The sequence below is a fragment of the Nilaparvata lugens genome, chromosome 4, assembly GCF_014356525.2.
Source record: "Nilaparvata lugens isolate BPH chromosome 4, ASM1435652v1, whole genome shotgun sequence".
NCBI lineage: Eukaryota > Metazoa > Arthropoda > Insecta > Hemiptera > Delphacidae > Nilaparvata > Nilaparvata lugens.
In genome coordinates this window covers 5,564,561-5,582,879 of record NC_052507.1, presented here as the reverse complement: position 1 = coordinate 5,582,879, position 18,319 = coordinate 5,564,561, and the positions used below count along the sequence as shown (strand labels likewise).

The 18,319-nt window shown below is 34.1% G+C and overlaps 1 protein-coding gene across 1 annotated transcript; it reads right to left on the bottom strand.

Moving 5' to 3' along the window:
- Nucleotides 1-6,937: 6,937 nt before the first annotated feature.
- On the bottom strand, nt 6,938-10,752 carry LOC120348742 (isopentenyl-diphosphate Delta-isomerase 1-like). Its single transcript, XM_039425566.1, has 2 exons — nt 10,431-10,752; nt 6,938-8,351 (listed from the first exon to the last, which is right to left on the bottom strand). Exons 1-2 carry the CDS (start codon nt 10,458-10,460, stop codon nt 7,893-7,895), a joined length of 489 nt encoding a protein of 162 aa, XP_039281500.1. The 5' UTR covers nt 10,461-10,752; the 3' UTR covers nt 6,938-7,892.
- Nucleotides 10,753-18,319: the final 7,567 nt, after the last annotated feature.

Here is an 18,319-nt window from a genome sequence, read left to right as displayed (position 1 = left end):
TATACCGACTTTACAGGCAACCAAGCAATTTTTTATTGAATCATTCAGCTAGGAAGTACTATCAATTCAAATAATTGAATGACGATTGAACTGTTCAATTTAACTCTCATTATAAAATGAATTATTATCATGACGAAGTCTGTTCTACTTGAAAACTAGGTAGTTCAAGAAAGCTGCATTTGTCACTCAGAAATGTATGAAAAATTGCCTCTCATCTCACACACAACTAAACCATTAATGAAGCTTGTTCCCCTCGAAGTATATCAGGCTATGAGTTGGGGCCAAGCCACATCAGACGTTTCCAGTCGAGTCGGCAGGGCAGGAAGCTCTCCGATCGGCTGATTATCAGCTGATTCCCGAACGCCTAACCAATCAGCTTCCTGCTCTGCCAACTCGTTTGAAAACGCCTCATATGGCTTGGCCCTTAGGATAACTACACTGCTCATCAGATGGTGGAAATAATATAATATAAAAACTCCTTTCTTGGTAAAGGCTACTTGCATTTATGTAAAAATTACAAAAATCAAAGAACCACTTTTCAACTTTATTTTATTTCTCACTAAATAAAATTAAGTTGAATGAAAGGTACTTTGATTTTTTAATTTTTAATTATTATCAAAAGAAAATCCAAATTAAATGCTGTAAAACACCGCGAAGACTTCTGTTACTGCAAATATTAACAAAGTAAACAGCTAGATGGAAATTCGATGAGCGCTACTATTCAAATATTATTTGTCAGCCTGGGAATCGAACCCGGTATACCTCCTAATTGCCAGTCAGGTATGCTCACCCTCACACAAAACTGACAAATGTTTTGTTTTTCTATATATATATAAAACCGAAATGGCACTCACTCGCAAAACTAAAAATTTACCGGACCAAAAACGTTCAAATCTGGTAGGACCAGACTTTTGAAGTCATAGTAAAAGAGTATTTTCAATTTGAGTAGGATCCCCAATCACACCCACCATCAAATTACCTTTGTTTATGCGATATTAAGCTGTTCTCGGACTTATCACCCACCCTGTATAGCCTATTATATAAAACACTGTGTAAAAGACACCATCTTTGAGATGTCTACTATCTTTCTGAAGAGAATAGAATTCATTATTTGTAGTCAGGGTCATGCCCTACACACACACCCTATGTGTCAGCTTCCGTTCAAACGACTAACTCACAGTTATTGTGAGGTCCACGTTGCAATGGCAGCAGAGAAAGATAGGAAAACAATGTTGCCTATTGTCTGCCTTCTGTAGAGGATAGCTAATACCAGTATATCCTATGTAATGTTCATTCTTCTTTAAAAAGATCAATTATATTTTATTCGTTGAGAAAAAAACACTTTTCAATGTTTGAATTAACGAATCAAAACATTTCTCATTGTAAAGGTTTGAAACTCATGAATAAAGTATTTGTTATTTTCCAAAGCGTTACGGTCTATTCCAAGAAAAAACTATACTAGTACATCATTTGAAATTCTAATACCGACCTTTTACGATGTTTTCAAAAAAAAAAATGACCCAATGATGTATAAACTACAAAAACTGTGGCTTATAATAGTTTGTAGGTATTCAGTGTGCTAATATAAATGTTTACTATTCGTGCAACTGGAGAAGGTTCAGTCTATAAGTTGGCGAATTCAGCTATTGTTAGTCTCACATGTAGCTTTCGAAACTCATATCTGTGCATAAATGTATTCTGTCCTAATAAATGATGTATTTTTTATGTGCAATCCTATACTATTAAACGAGCAACTTCTGTTTATATGTTCAGATGTTTATATGTTTGTATTTAACTGGATCTCGAAAACAGCTCTAACGAATCTCACGAAATTCAGAACATAGTAGTTTTATAATATAAAGATTCGATTGCACTAGGTCTTATCCCTCGGAAAACTCGCTGAAGCTCATTAAAAGGATAATTATTATTCATCCTTGAAAAAACAGCTGATAATAATTATTACGTCGTCTGCTGGTGATGGAAGTGAGTGAGCGAGTTCATGTGTGTGGGACTGTGTCAAAATTATGACTCAGCTGTTGAACTTTTGTAATCATTCGATCAGGGGTGCCCACAAGGGGGGGGCATGGCGCAATTTGCGCCATCAACATTTTTGGGGGGGGCATGATTTTTTTATATTTTATGTAAACATTTTGAATCATGGCTAAAAAATCAAGGTATTAAATAGAAATATTATCCTAATGTAGTTAATTTTAATACTTTTTCCCACCTTTACAATGTTATATTTTACTAAGTGTAACTCAATATACAGCATAAAAAATACAATTGATGATATTTTGTATGCAGGAAATTTAGTAATTCTAAGCCTATGAGTTTGAAGGTAAATCTTTGACAAAAATAAATTATAACTTTAACATCCACTATTATTCTGATTTCCTTTGCTTAATTAATTTTCAATGGTCCTTTGAGTTTCCTTGCTGTTGCAACTTAATTTTCTTAAAAGCACAATGATAAGTTAAATTGTAATGTACATCTCAATCTAATAATTATTTTAATCTCGAAGGCGTTTCATGATGATATTAATGTCTCTGAAATGAGAATGCAATTATAAACATCGCAAACTCTAGTGAATTTGACAGGAGAAAAAACTTCTCTTGTCAAAAATTTGTGAAAAATATCAAATGAAGCAAATTTCAATCTTTCAAATTTACACCCTATTGACCACACAGTTATAAAGTAATTAGTGTAATGCTTTATTACTTTTTTTCTGTTTTGTATAATAGTCCAGTCAAATAGTTGTTTTTCAGGAAACAGCCCGAAAGAATTTTTCGCGACGGTTCTATATGTATTTTGGGGCCCTGAATTCTAATCTGAAATTTGCTGACACGCCAGAGGGCGGCTTCACCCCCAAAATTTTGGACTTATTTAAGTTTTCCATTTAATCTCGAGAGCCTTGAATTTTTCGAGAAAAAGCATTCTCTATATAACATTAAAGATAATTGAATTTATATTTAAAATAGAAAACATAATAAAATTTTCAATAAATTGAGTGGTCGCGCAGGACTCCACGATTTTTGATTCCAGAGCTAAGAGTTTTCAAAAAAAGGGGTATTTTTTTAAGGGGTTTCCAAAATTATGCAAACCTACCACTTCTACCCTATACAACTAGGATCTTTTTCTAGTAATGATAGAAATCCACACATCACGTGAATTAACAATATTAATTCTGAACAAAATTCCTTAGGTATTTTTGAATTTAGTAGTGGTGGGAGGGGGAATAACCCAAAAATAAAAAATCATGTCCTACATCCAAAATTCAAATTTTCATTATAATACCTTTTCATGGCCTTCCTAACAAAAAAGAAACACATTTCGGCTGAAATCACCTTACGAGGGTTATGTTCTATGATAATCACTCGTAAGATTTCAGTATTTCCTAGTGGGGGGCACACATAAGGATACGTCCAGGATCAAAACTTTAATCACTTATGACTTTTGACTGAATGATCACATCTCCTCGTACTCGTTCATATCAGCACGTCAAGGCGGTTGAAAATCATGTATCATGTCACTAAAATTTGTTAAGAGAATAGGAAATTCCTCCTTTAGTGTATTTCAGCCCATATTTCAATGCATAGAAAAATGACCGATTTCTATACTCACAACTGTGTGTCTCGGTAACTCAAAATGATACTTGGTCTTGATTTGAAGAAAAGAATCTCCTCTTTTATGGGATGTGAATGATTTTTGTAAAAATATAATCGTGAAGTAAGATACGTTTATTTCAAAAATCAAGAAATTTGCGATATTTTTCTTATTTTCACAGTCTTGACAGTTTTTCGATATAAACAATAATTCAAGATCAATTTAAGACAACTCAGCTTATAGAGCATGAAATTTTCTCTCATTTAAGACCAATCGCAAGTTTCTATCATGTATTGTACTCATTTTAGAGACTCTTTAATAACAGTAAAATCGCAAGAAAAATTAGAAGATAAAGATACCTAATCATTCAATTGGCTGTAACTTTTTAACGGTATTGGAAACAGAAGTATAATTTATGGGAGTGAAAAGAGGAGAAAATTCATCACAGCATCGACTACTTTTGGATTTTTTATCTGATGTGTTCCACAAGATACGCACCGTTGCATATGCGAAACTGTGAAAATGGGGGAAATATCACAAATTTCTCGCACATTAAAGTTGCGTATCTTGGAACACTTCAGATAAAAAATCCAAGAAGTAGTCCTGCGCTACCTCTCAATTCATTGGAAATTTAATTATCTTTAATGTTATATAGAGAATGCTTTTTCTCGAAAAATTCAAGGTTCTCGAGATTAAATGGAAAACTTAAAAAAGTCCAAAATTTTGGGGGTGAAGTCGCCCTCTTGCGTGTCAGCAAATTTCAGATTAGAATTCAGCGCCCCAAAATACATATAGAACCATAGAAAAAAATTCTTTCGGGGCTGGTTCCTGAAAAACGACCATTTGACTGGACTATAAGTCAAATTTGATTTGATTTGATAAGTTGTTATCCTATTATATTAAGCGAGCAATTTCTATATATCTGTTTATATTTTTCTATTTTTATAAATCTGGCTATCTGGTTATATGGTTATTTATGTTCAACGGATCTCGGAAACGGCTCTAACGATTTTCACTAAATTCAGAATGTAGTAGGTTTATGATATCAAAATTCGATTGCACTAGGTCTCATCCCTGAGGTAACTCCCTGAAGGACATGAAAAGGATAATTCATCCTAGGAAAAATTGATGATGAATTCGTCGTCTGTCGATAACAGAAGATGCGTGTGCCTGTGTGGGAGATCAGCTGTGTAATCAATTAGCTTATCGTATCTCGCGAGAAATCTAGAAATTTTAATTGACTCGATCAAAATACAGTAATCTGATTTGTTGACATGAGATGGTATATATCTTAATATTCAAAGTTAATCATTATTTTACAGTTCTAAGTGATTAGTGAGTGTTATTTTTGTTATTCTATTTGGTATGTAAACAATCCAAATTAGAAGTTTTATGTTTTCAAATATTTGGACTAAAAATTTCACTTGAATTCAAGTGTATCCTACTTTTTGGAATATTAAATATTCCAACTATAAGTTTTATAGTGTATAAATCAAAATTCGGGGAAGAAACAGTTTTGGGCTGTGCCTGTTAGTCCTTCCCCAATCATTTAAAGAATTGAGTCCCTGTTTATCAATGAATAAATAACGAGCAAAGCTCGGTGCCCCGATATTTGGTATTAATAAATAGAATTTACAAAATGTACTTGTTCAGATGATATCTTTATTCCAAAAACCAAACCATTTAAAGATTTCGACTTGTGCTATTTACTCCTGTGATGTTAAAAAGTAAATACTACCAACAACACAACATCAGTGACAACCTGTTCCAATTTATGATAAATATCGGGGCACCGAGCTCCGCTCTGGAGTACCTACAAAAGCATATAAAAATTATTACGAAAGAAGAAATTATAATAAATATTCATAGTTCATACAGAAAGGTTCTATCCAATCACAGTGGATTGAGATTGATTCCCAGAGGAATGCAAAAATTTCTCTCACAAAAGCATGTTAAATTAATCCTGATTAATTTCACGAAACAAATCACAGAAGACCATCTCAAGAAGATAGCTTATCTGATTGGTTCTACTGGAACTAATCAGGATTGAAATTGATAAATTCTTTCAATGTCCTTCAGCGAGTTTCCCCAGGGATGAAACCTTGTGCAATCGAATTTTTATATTATAAACCTACTATGTTCTAAATTTCGTGAGAATCGTTAGAGCCGTTTTCGAGTTCCGGTGAAATACAAACATAAACATCTAAACATTTAAACATCAAAACATCTCAACAGAAATCGCTCGTTTTATATTATAGGATTTAGAATACCTAAGCTTGCCGACATTATATATTGTATGAATAAAATCGTTCCAAATTTGTATGAATGTTTAGGTACCAAAATTGCTATGCAATAAAGAATTATCAATTATATTATTATTCAAATTTTTTTAAGTAACCTTAACATTTAAAAAGCAAAGCCAGCCTTACTTATCTTTCAATATCCTATTAAAATATTTGTCATGTAGTTTTTCCTGATGTAATTTAGTACTTTCTAGTCCTCCCGAACAAGAACGGGTGCACTGCTAGTCTCAAAAATGATATCAAAAAGATACTTTATTTCTATTTTAAAAGAGATAAGGAACGATGGTATATATTTTTACAATATTATGAAAACAGAAAGAACTCCTCACAAGACCAAAGGTAAATAATGTCATTTAGAAGATTAGAATGTAAGATGTGAATTTTATTGTCATACACTGACTAATGTTGAAAACTAAAGGGTTGGGTATTGGGGTACTTTGGGGGGGGCATTACACTTGAATTGGGGGGGGCTTGCGCCATTGCCCTTGGGGGGGCTGGGCACCCCTGCATTCGATTAGGTACTTAGTGTCGCTTGCAAAAAAGCCGGATTATTTTCAATCCTGATTAATTCCAGTAGATCCATCTTTTTGAAATGGTCTTCTCTGATTTGGTTCACGTGAAATCATTCAGGATTACAAATTAACCAGCTTTTGTGCAACTGGGCCTTTGTGAGGGAAATTTTTGCATTCCTCTGGGAATTAATCTCGATTTACTGTGATTAGATAGAACATTTCTGTATGAATGTTATTATAATTTCTACTTTCGTAACACATTTTTTATGCTTTTGTACTCCAGAGTGAAGCTCGGTCCCCGATATTTTTCATTAAATGTCTTATATTAAATGAAAAAGACTAAGACATTGTCAAAAAACCTGGTTTTTTGACGATTTCTTAATCTTTTTCATTTAATATGAATAATTACCACCATATCAACTTCTCAACTACACAAAAAGTGAAAAAAATGTCTTATATTTACCGTCAAAGATATTAGTTTATTTTTAGAAGGATATTTCAGATTATAAGATTGGCAAATAATTGAAAATTATTTTATTAATAAATTTTTACAATACAAAATATTACAATTAATTAATACAATCTGATAATAAAGAGTACTACTATAAAATTGATTATGCTCAATGGTAATTAGATTAAGGTCCGGTTGCACGAAAGTATTTTACATTTCAATCATGATTAAATGCCATGAGAACCAATCAGAGATCTTCTTTTTTTAAATGTCTTCTCTGATTGGTTCTCGTGACATATTATTGATTGTGATTAAAATTCAACAGGCATTTGTGCAACTGGGCCTAAGATAGGTAAATCCTTGAAAATTATTCAATTTGACAATACAAAATATCCCTGTATGATTGATTATTACAAACTGACAATATATATATTTGAAGAGACTTGAAATGTTGTCAAAAATCCACTTTTATTTTAATAAAAATTATTATTTTACAAGAGCATGCTTTCGTGTGTGCTCATCTAAAGGTGCGTACAGACTTTCGCTCTGCTCCGCAACCGAACGTCACTCCAGCAGAGCGATTGATGATCGACCGGGGAGCAAGAGTGGTTCGACCGGGGAACGCGAGAAGATCTAACATCTTCCATAACGTTCATGATGGGTGCGACTGCTGAGCGGGGGCGGAGCGACTGCGGTACGATGGAGGAACGAGGGCGGTACGAGGGCGGAGCGTGCTCGGTGCGGGTTGGAAGCGCGTATATGTGTACGCAGCTTTAGACCTGATATAGAATCTATGTCTGGTCTAAGGTGCTCACACATCATCAGCTGTAAGTCGCACTATAACATGTGTCAGCATACACAAAAGCATGCTCCTGTGATACGGTAATTTTTATTAAAATAAAGTGGACTTTTTGGCATTTCAAGTCTCTTCAATTATGGAAAAGTTCTGCAACATCAATATTCACGCTACAAATTTAATATTGATTATGCTCAGTGGTAACAAAAGTAACCTTCGGCTTTCACTCACAGTTTATGAATTTTGTCATGCTCCACAACACTGTCCAACCGATGCAAATTGTTCCACCAATGATGAAGCTTCTCAGACTTCAAAATCGACGCAAACCACGGAGTGAGCGGCGCGTCCAAAGTGTCCAAAAAAGCGGGCAACTCGGTTTGGGCGACATAATAGACATCACTGACCTCGTTGGCGTTGGGAACTATCGGCAGGTCCTTGTGGAGCACGAGGATGTAGTCGATCTCGTGCTCGCCCCACGTTCCGTCGCCAACGGACTTGTAGTGGATGCGGGTGAGGTAGTGGAGTGAGGCGGGTTGCGTGTGGATGCGCGGAATGCCCAGCTCGTATTCCAGTCGACGGCCGGCCGCCATTTTGACTCCGGAGGCGTTCGTTTCGACCGTTTCTTCGCGGAACTCGTGGAGCGGGTGACTGCAACAGGCGTTCGATACGTAGCCGGGGAATGTCACCTGCGAAATACAAATTAGAATTAGTTTTGAAAAGTTTATTGTATTATGGAACATCTATCTCGTAGAATGGAAAAATACCAGAAAATGTTTTGATGTATACAATGTATTATGCAACTATAGTGAGGTTCACGTTATAATGGCAGTATTCGATTAGGGCATGAACCTGACTACAAATAATGAATTCTATTCTCTTCAGAAAGATCTCAAAGATGGTGTCTTTCACATAGTGTTTTATATAATAGGCTATATATATTTCATACATTTGTCTCCTAGAGATGCGTTTACTTAACCCCTGAGGTGACCTGATACACTCAACTTGGACTATAGTGAGGTCCACGTTATAATGGCAGTGTTTAATTAGCAATGGTATTGCTATCATTGTCTATGATTCAACAAAGCGGATAGCATTATATCTCTCTCGCTTTGCTCTGTTGCCAGATTGGCTTTTAACAATGTAGATTTAATAATTAATTAACAAAAAATTTCATTTAAATTATGAAATTATTGAAAAATATATTTTATTGCTTAATAAAATATAATTGATTATTTTAAAAGAGAATGAACAAATTATATTACATCAATAAACCTGTATCAGCTACCGTTGACAAAACAGTGAGGTTCGGCAACGTTGTTCTCCTATCTTTCTACACTGCCATTATAACGTGGACCTCACTAGATCATGTTATATGCTGCTGAGACATGGACGATAACAGAGAGAGTATGGAGTAGAATACAAGCAGGAGAAATGAGGGTCCTCATAGCAATAAAGGGAAAAACCAAAGACCTTAAAGATGCATCTCTTTAAGGTCTTTGGGAAAAACATGTAGAAACAGAGCTAGGAATGAGGAGATAAGAAGAGACTGAACATGGAAAGCATAAGGGAAGAGATAGAAAGCATGAGACTAGGCTGGTTTGGACACGTGAAGAGAATGGGAGAGGATCGGCTGCCAAAGAGAATGGAAGAGATGTGGATTGAAGAAAGGAGACCAAGAGGACGATGGAATGATAAAGTGGAGAAGGGAGGATACTAGGAGAGGCATTGCTCACACCTAGACCCGGCACTAGCTGGAACGGGACACGGATATGTAGGACCTTCCAATCTTACAATAGGTGTAGAGAACCACAGGAGGCCCACTAATATTTTAACACACCAATTCTGAGTAGGTGATATTGAATTAGCTAACCATAGATAAAAAATAGCATAGGGAGAAATATATCCATTGGTACAGGTTGTTTATGATCCAAATATTAAGCCGATTTTCTGTTAACTCAAGCCAATTACTGACGACTACTGTCTATTTTACTGTTTTGGCCGGGTGTGAATGTAAGAGCGGCACAATTGAGAGACCACCAGTGTCACGTAGCTTCACGAAAAATAGCTCCTAAGCTATCGGCTAGATATGGAGCTAAAATTGGAACATGGACTCCCGATAACATGGGATATCTCTTTATGCTATTTTTTTCTCAATGTCTATTTATTAGAAATCGAGATACCGGTTTCAGTTGTTACACCATCATCAATCTCTGTTGAAGCAGAGAGTTTAAGTTGTTGCACCTTAATCAATCAATGAAATACCGGTATCTCAATTTTTAATAAATCTGTGATTGAATAATCTAGTGTTTTTTATTCAGGAAACACACCAAATTTGTACCTTGGACGCAGACCGGTTCTGCAGCTATAGTGAGGTCCACACTATAATGGCAGTGGAGAAAGATAAGAGAACAAGGTTGCCGATCCTCTGCCTTGTATGGAGGGTAGCTGATACAGGTTTATTGATATAATATTAACTGTTAATTCTCGTTTAAAATAATGAATTATATTTTATTAAGCAAGAAATTATATTTTTCAATAATTTCATAATGCATTTTCATAATTAGGATTACAATTCTACATTGTAAAAAGACGATCTGGCAACAGTGCAAAGCAAGAAAGAGATAGCGCTATCAGCTTTGCTGAATGATAGACAAGGATAGTGCCATTATAATGAGGACCTCACTATACCTACCGGTATATCGATTTTTGATCAATTTCTGGCTGTACAATTTCTAGTTTATTTTTTAAAGAAAACAAAGTAGTACCTTGGAAGCAGACCGTTTCTGCAGCAACATCTCGTTGTTTGAGTTGAATATGAAGACGCTGAACGCCCGGTGCAACGGAATGTCTCCGTTGGGTTTCACCAGGTGACACTCACGCTTGTTGGCGTGTCCCAGGACTCGGTCATTCTCGTCGACCACCAGACACACAAACCACTCTCGGTCTCATTTCGTTCATGCCTTCCTCCTGCAGTTTGTCGGCGATGAAGGGAGCTGAACGCTGAGAGAAACTCCTCCGCACTGCTCGGCCGCCGAGTTGCAACAGTTTTAAAACCATAGCGCGACTAGATTTGCCACCAATTCACCTGCAACACAAATAAAAATCGTTACTATATAGTGAGGTCCACGTTATAATGGAAGTCTTTGAAGCAATGATATTGCTATCATCCAACAAAGTGGATAGCGCTATCTCTTTCTCTACCATCTTTATAATATTATATATTATATGGGCCATACATACATAGTTCTATGTTAATCAAAAATCATCCAGCATATAGTGAGGTCCACGTTATACTGGAAGTCTTTGATTAGCAATGGTATTGCTATCCTAGTCTATCATTCAACAAAGCTGATAGCGATATCTCTTTCTCGCTTTGCTCTGTTACCAGATCGTTTTTCAACAATGTAGAACTATAATTAACGAAATATTTTATCTCACTTATGAAATGTTATTATCATATTATAGGAAAATATTATGTTCTTGATGAATAAATGTAATTTATTATTTTAAACAAGATTGATCTGTTGATATCACATCACATATAGACCTTTACTGGTATAAGCTATATTCTATAGAAGGCAGTGGCTAGACAGAGAATCGGCACCGCTGTTCTCCTATCTTTCTCTATCGCGTGGAATTCAGATGTAAATATTCTATATACCGTCTTCTTCTATATACCGTAGACCTCACTATAGGAACTTTGTGCTGCAATGTTTTCTGATTGATGTAAACTTTTTTGGCCCCATTCATGTAATATAATGGTCATAGATAATCAAATTGATCTATTTTGCTATAAAATAATAATGATATTTGATTACCATTCATCAAAAATTTAATTCCCTGTTAGGCTTGTATTACACTATCAACCTACAAGTCTAGTGATTACATATAGCTAACTATAATATACGGTAACTTAAGTTCAATCACAAAAAAAATGAAATCGATGATGAATAGACATGATATTGAAGATTGTATAAATCAAATTACTGTACTGTTATCAGTAATAAAGTTTAAAGATTATGATGAAATATTGATAGAAGATATTGTGATATAATGAAGATTATATAAATTGAATATTGTTATCAGATATGTTGAAGAGTTGTTCCATAAATAAGATAAAAACAATAGTATTTTCTTCTCCCTGCACACGGTCAAATCATCCATGCAGAGATGATATTCATGTTCATAACACTGTTATATTTTGTTAATATGTCATATTTTATGAATAAACTAATTTGAAATAAAATTGCATTGATAAATAAGCATAGACCATTGAAGGGGTTGAGTCAATAAAACTATTCAAGTGGAAAAGATAACAAATTGTGATTTTTTCAAAATTGTACAATATGGAAATGCCATTCACTGGTTTATAATAGTTTTCTCAAAATAATATCTTAGTTATCTTAATATCTAATTTATATAATTACTTTAATTGAACTCACTACTGGCGCTCTAGTGTTACTTTTGCCAGTAGAGCCAAAATTTTATTATTACTATTATTATTATATTAATAGTTGGGGGGCTGTTATAACTCACATTTGGAAGAACTTTTCTTATACCGAAAATTGACCATCAAGACTAAATAATTCTAAATAAACCTAGACTTTTCCCAACCTGTTTGACTTTTCAATAATTCTATGTTCTCACAATTAGACAATTATATAATTTTGAATGTAGTAAAATTTATTATTAAGCATAAAACTGATTTCCCTCCTACAAATAACGCTGCCAACAGCCTATACAACCTAAGGCCTACAGCAAATAAATATTCAATTTACAATACTAGTAGTTCTGTGAACAGTAGACCTCAAGCAGTATCCTCATCCACAAGTACCTGATGTCAACTGTTTTAAATGTTAACAAAATCAGTTCACGTTTGTATTCCATAATTATTAATATTTATGTTAATTTAAACAATGAATAGAATATATTTCTAATTCTATTCCAGAATTTATATAATATTCATCCAGTTCCGTGATAATCTTTCCATCTAATGAAAATTATTATTTTTTCAATCAAAAATATTATAATTTCTTCAGCATTATTTAGTTCATTTGATTATTTTTAATCACCTATTAAATAATTTTTTCGAATGTGAGAATATTGATACTGATGAATTTGATTAGACCAAATTTATTAACAAAATGTTAATAACTCAATCCTTATAGATTATATTAGATTGAACATAACTTATCATACACATGATGAACATGTGTGTTTGTCAACTTGCGTTCAATCTAATAGAATATATAAGGATTAAGTTATTAACATTTCGTTAATAACTTTGGTGTAAACCCAGCTTAAAGATGCATACCTCTTCAAGGTCTTTGATTGAAACTATAGACCTTATACAAATATAGACTGGCTTCTCCACACATCTGTGTAATCACTTGTCAGCTGATTTATGATGAATAATTCTATAGTCTGATTTTTACTCTAAAGGTGCGTACAGATATACGCACCGCGAACATGAGCAATTCACTTTTAATCAGCTGATTATATCTGTATTTTTACAGATACAGATATAAAAAGCTTGGCATCAGCTGATTAAAAGTGAATTGCTCATGTTCGCGGCGCGAAAATCTGTACGCACCTTTATATTGGCATATGAAGGAGGCTCCTTTTTACTTTCCTTGCCCTATTGCCATAGGTAAGGAAAGTATTGCTTTCCGAAAAAAATTAAGGTACCCCAATTTCTAAATTTCTATACGTTTCAAGTCCCCTGAGTCCAAAAAACTGGTTTTTGGGTATTGGTCTGTATGTGTGTGTGTGTGTGTGTGTATGAGTGTATGTGCGTCTGTGTACACGATATCTCATCTCCCAATTAACGGAATGACTTGAAATTTGGAACTTAAGGACCTTTCATTATAAGGATCCGACACGAACAATTTCGATCAAATGCAATTCAAGATGGCGGCTAAAATGGCGAAAATGTTGTCAAAAACAGGGTTTTTCGTGATTTTCTCGGAAACAGCTCCAACGATTTTGATCAAATTCATACCTAAAATAGTCATCGATAAGCTCTATCAACTGCCACAAGTCCCATATCTGTAAAAAAAAAAATCAAGTGGAGTAGATTGAGCATGAAAATCTCTACAATTAATGTTCAGTAACATTTTCACCTAAAATTGAAAATAAGCTCTAAATTCGAGAAAATGTGATTATTCAAATGCAAATTATGGTTGATTATAAAGTTGTGTGAGTGCGCCACACCAGATTTTTCCTTTTATATTATCCTTGAAATGCAAAATTTCCAAAAACCTTGTATATACGTCGACGAGCAATTTAAAAAGGAACATATACCTGTCAAATTTCATGAAAATCTATTACCGCGTTTCACCGTAAATGCGCAACATATAAACATTTAAACATTAAGAGAAATGCCAAACCGTCGACTTGAATCTTAGACCTCACTTCGCTCGGTCAACAATCCCCGAACAGTATATTGAATGTGCGAGAATAACTAAAAAACTTAAACAGAATCTTAACACATGGATCAAATGCAATTACTTCTTCTATCTATGAGGTGTTTCTTTCAAAGTTTACTCTTCTGACTTGTGTGCTTGCTTATTCTGCAATCCTTTGTAATTCATCTAGTACTTCAAATCTTATTTGTAACACCTGGTCCTATCGGTTCTTTTTCCATCCATCCCTTATTATTCTTCCCCATCCCATCCTTTCATAACTACCGTCTATTTCCTAGTACATGGATATCCATAGTTGGAAAAACCCTTCAATTTGCCATCCTTTTTTTTGCACCACTCTCTTTTTATTACGTATGTTTTAATGTGTATTGTTTTTGTTGTTGTTTGCATGTAATCTTTTTGTTAATCTCTGTATTGGACTTGTATGTGTGTGTAAAATGAAATATATTGGACTTGTATGTGTATGTAGAAAAAAAAATAAATTGAATTGAATCTTGTAGATTTTGGAAGAGTTTTATATTACTCATTGATATTTTTTTTCACTGCAGTAATGTGAAATGAAGAATATAGAGAACGCATTGTTCAATGTAATTCAAGGCCTTGTTGAGACTACTCATAGAATATTTGAAATTAATTATCTAGTCAATTTATTAGTCACTGATCTTCAAATAAACAACAGAAGACGCCATCACACTGATGTTTCAAGAATTTTCAGTCTCTCTCAGTTGTACCACCAAGGAAACATCATCTTCTTCTACTTAGAGAGTAACTTACTTATTCCGTGGTTCTACCTTGTTTAAAATGTTGCTAAACTTTTTAGCCAAATTACTAGTATTTTCTGTGTTCGTCCTGATATTGAATTCTGAGCAGTAAGTATCATCAATCCTGATATTATGCTAATCTCTCTTTCGAACATAAGTTCAGTCAATATAGACATGAAAAAATCTGGAGTGTTACACTCACATGCCTTTCCTTGCTCATTGTACTGTAAGCCGCATTCTCAAACGAGAATAATTCAGGGGAATAACTTAATGACTATTGGCGGCTACACATTTAAAACTAACATGATCAAACTATTGTATATATTGTTTTAAGAGTACATTTTCCTTTGTGTAAATTGTGAGATTTGATGATTTTTAAAAAGTCGTCAAAACAGCCGTTCTACAGGTAAAATATCTCGAATACGTGTTCTTTTGAATAAACTGCTCTAGCTACCTACCGGTACCTCATGCACGAGAAGGAGGTTACAAAGTCCATTTCTCAAGGATGGGGTGGACCCCCTGTTAGTTTCCCAGGACGGAGACTCATGCCAGTTGATAGATCTGATACAGGGTATGAATTTTTAAAAAAATCTGTCAACTCATTGTCGAGAAAATCAATGTAATGTCCCGGCTGCCTGAAAAGCAGTCATTAGGTCATGTCAGAGGCCCTGAAATTGATCAGTTGCGACCTGAAAACTCTGACACCAGACCTGATCCAGCCAGGTCACTCGATATTATTATTATTATAAAAAATTAGTAATATATCAGGGAAAATCAATTTTTCTGAATTTCAGTTTTTAATCAACAATATCTCCCAATTATCACCATTCAAATGTAGATATAATTTAAACCCACTGGGCGTAATTTTGTCTCTACAATCTGAGAACAGGTAGAGCACTCCATCTCATATACGGTACTCTTTGTTTATAAAAGTTATCTACTCATCTACATATTTATTTCTTGTTCTGAATATGTGAACTGTTATTTGTTTCCATTATAATGTAGTGTTAGTATGCAATTGGTCTTGCAAGACCTGGCAATACATTGTCATTTGTGATAAAGAATCAATATACCCGTTACCAAATACCCAGGTACACTTAATAACAATTTTTAGCCTCAAATTGAGATTTCGCACAATGATAAAAGATGATCTATGAGGATAACCCGTTAGTTGCACTTAATTTCAGTATTTCCTAGTGTAGAGCTGCACATAAGAACACCTCATGGATCAAAATTTCAAACACTCATAACTTTTGACACAATGGTCAGAGCTCATTCTTATAGGCTCGTCAATGCGGTTCAAAATCATGTACCATGAGTTAAATTTAGTCTGAAAATAAGAAATTTACTGTTGAGTGTACTTGAGCCATGATATATATAAAAAATAGACACAAAAATAGCAAAAAAAAATACATACACAAACAATAGATACCTACATACACAAAAAATAGCCAATTTCTAATGTCCAATGGACGTTCACGTTATAATGGCAGTGGAGAACATATTATGGATAGAAATGGATATGGAACAATGGATAGGAGAACATTGTGGTCTTGCCACTGCCTTCTATAGAGTATAGCTGATACCGGTATATCTGATGTAATATATTAACTGTTCAATCATGTTCAAAGTAATAATCAATTATATTCATTCATCAAGAAGATATATTTTCCAATTAATAAATAACTCAATACATTCACATAATTATTGAATATTTTGTTGATTAATTATATTTCTACATTGTTAAAAAACGATCTGGCAACGTTGCCGAGAAAAGGATAGCGCTATCTGCTATATCAAATGCTAGACAAGGACAGCAACATCATTTCCAATCAAATACCGTACTGTTACACCAGAACTCTTATAACGGTGACTTGGCTAATTCCTCTTCTATGTTGATTAATTAGCGTTATATTCCTACTTTGTTAAAAACCGATCTGGCAACGTTGCCGAGCTAGAAAAGGACAGCGCTATATGCTATATCAAATGCTAGACAAGGATAGAAACACCATTTCTAATCAAATACTGTTATACCAATACTCTTATAACGGTGACCTGGCTTATTCCTCTTATTCAACTACGGTAGGTGTTATTCAAAATATTATTCCTTTTTGCAGAAATAGTAATGGAGTATATTGTAAGAGAGAATCAAAGATTTTTGGAGAATTTGGAATCACTGTTATGTTAGAAATTAATTCATCTCCATCAGATTTATTCGAAACACCAATCAGCAAAGCAATGTGAGTATAGGCTACACACATTCTCAATTTTTACAAAAATATCAAATTATTATCGTATTTTTGAAAAAGTAGAAGCATATAGCTCTAGCACGTACCGTATTAGGCCTACACTTCATATTCATTGTAGGTAGCAGACATTTTTTTTAATTCAAATGATTACGGTACAGTATAAATCAAATTCTTAGCTAATAATACTTTTTTAATACGTTATTGTTATAAAGACTGTAGCCTATAATCAGTGATTATGCAGTATTATATCATCCTGTATTTTTTATTGATTTTTTAAGTTGATATAATAATGTTTTTTTATAAAGATTTTATTATTTGACATAGATTTATTTTCATTTCATTTTTAGATTATTCTGTTTTTAGTATAAACTTAATACAGAGTCTTTCTAAATGATGGACCAATTTTCAAAAAAAAAAAATTATTTAAAATTTAAAATGGACAACCTTTATACCAATGGAAAGAGAACGTTTCAACGTTTTTTTTAATACCTTACAAGTGTTCAATATGGTCTCCGGCTGCTGCGCGATCTGCTGATAGTCCAGGCGCTGGCTTACATTGAGCATACATGAGAGAGGCAGAGAATTTGACTTCGGATTATTGTTAGGGGGTCTTTAGTGTATATGAAACTCGATGTCGTCACGTCCCAGGGTGGTCGACAGCTTGGGGTGGAGGGGGGTAAGTTGTAAAAAACACGCGTTTATAAAATCGCCTGTCCTGCAGTTACTATTCATAGAACAGCTTTTAATTTTTTCTCAATATTATGTACACATAACTGGCTTTCAATGTGGTCCTATACATTTTTGCGATAAACCGCATAGTTTTTCCGTAAAAAAATAAAATATCTCGAAAAATGTATTTTTTTATTATGGACTTTTTGTTATTTCTCGAATATTCAAGTAATTAGCCGACTTAGAGGAAAAGGCTCCCAATAAACGTTGTAGGCCGTTTCTTGCTGAATCCAATGATATATATAGTTTGAGGGTTACGATCATGGATGCGGCGGTGGGAGGGGGATAAGTAGCACTGTTACGCTGCGGCGCGGTCCTACCCCATGATTAATGCGCGTAATGGCCTGTCTATCGCATCGCTCCTACTAGTCTATGCATTCAAATTATGTATTACAGGAACGCTATCTTATGTATTTTCGGTCGCTGAACACGATTTTTCAACTCTCAAGCCTTAATAATTGATAATTCTCATCATAATATACTAATTATG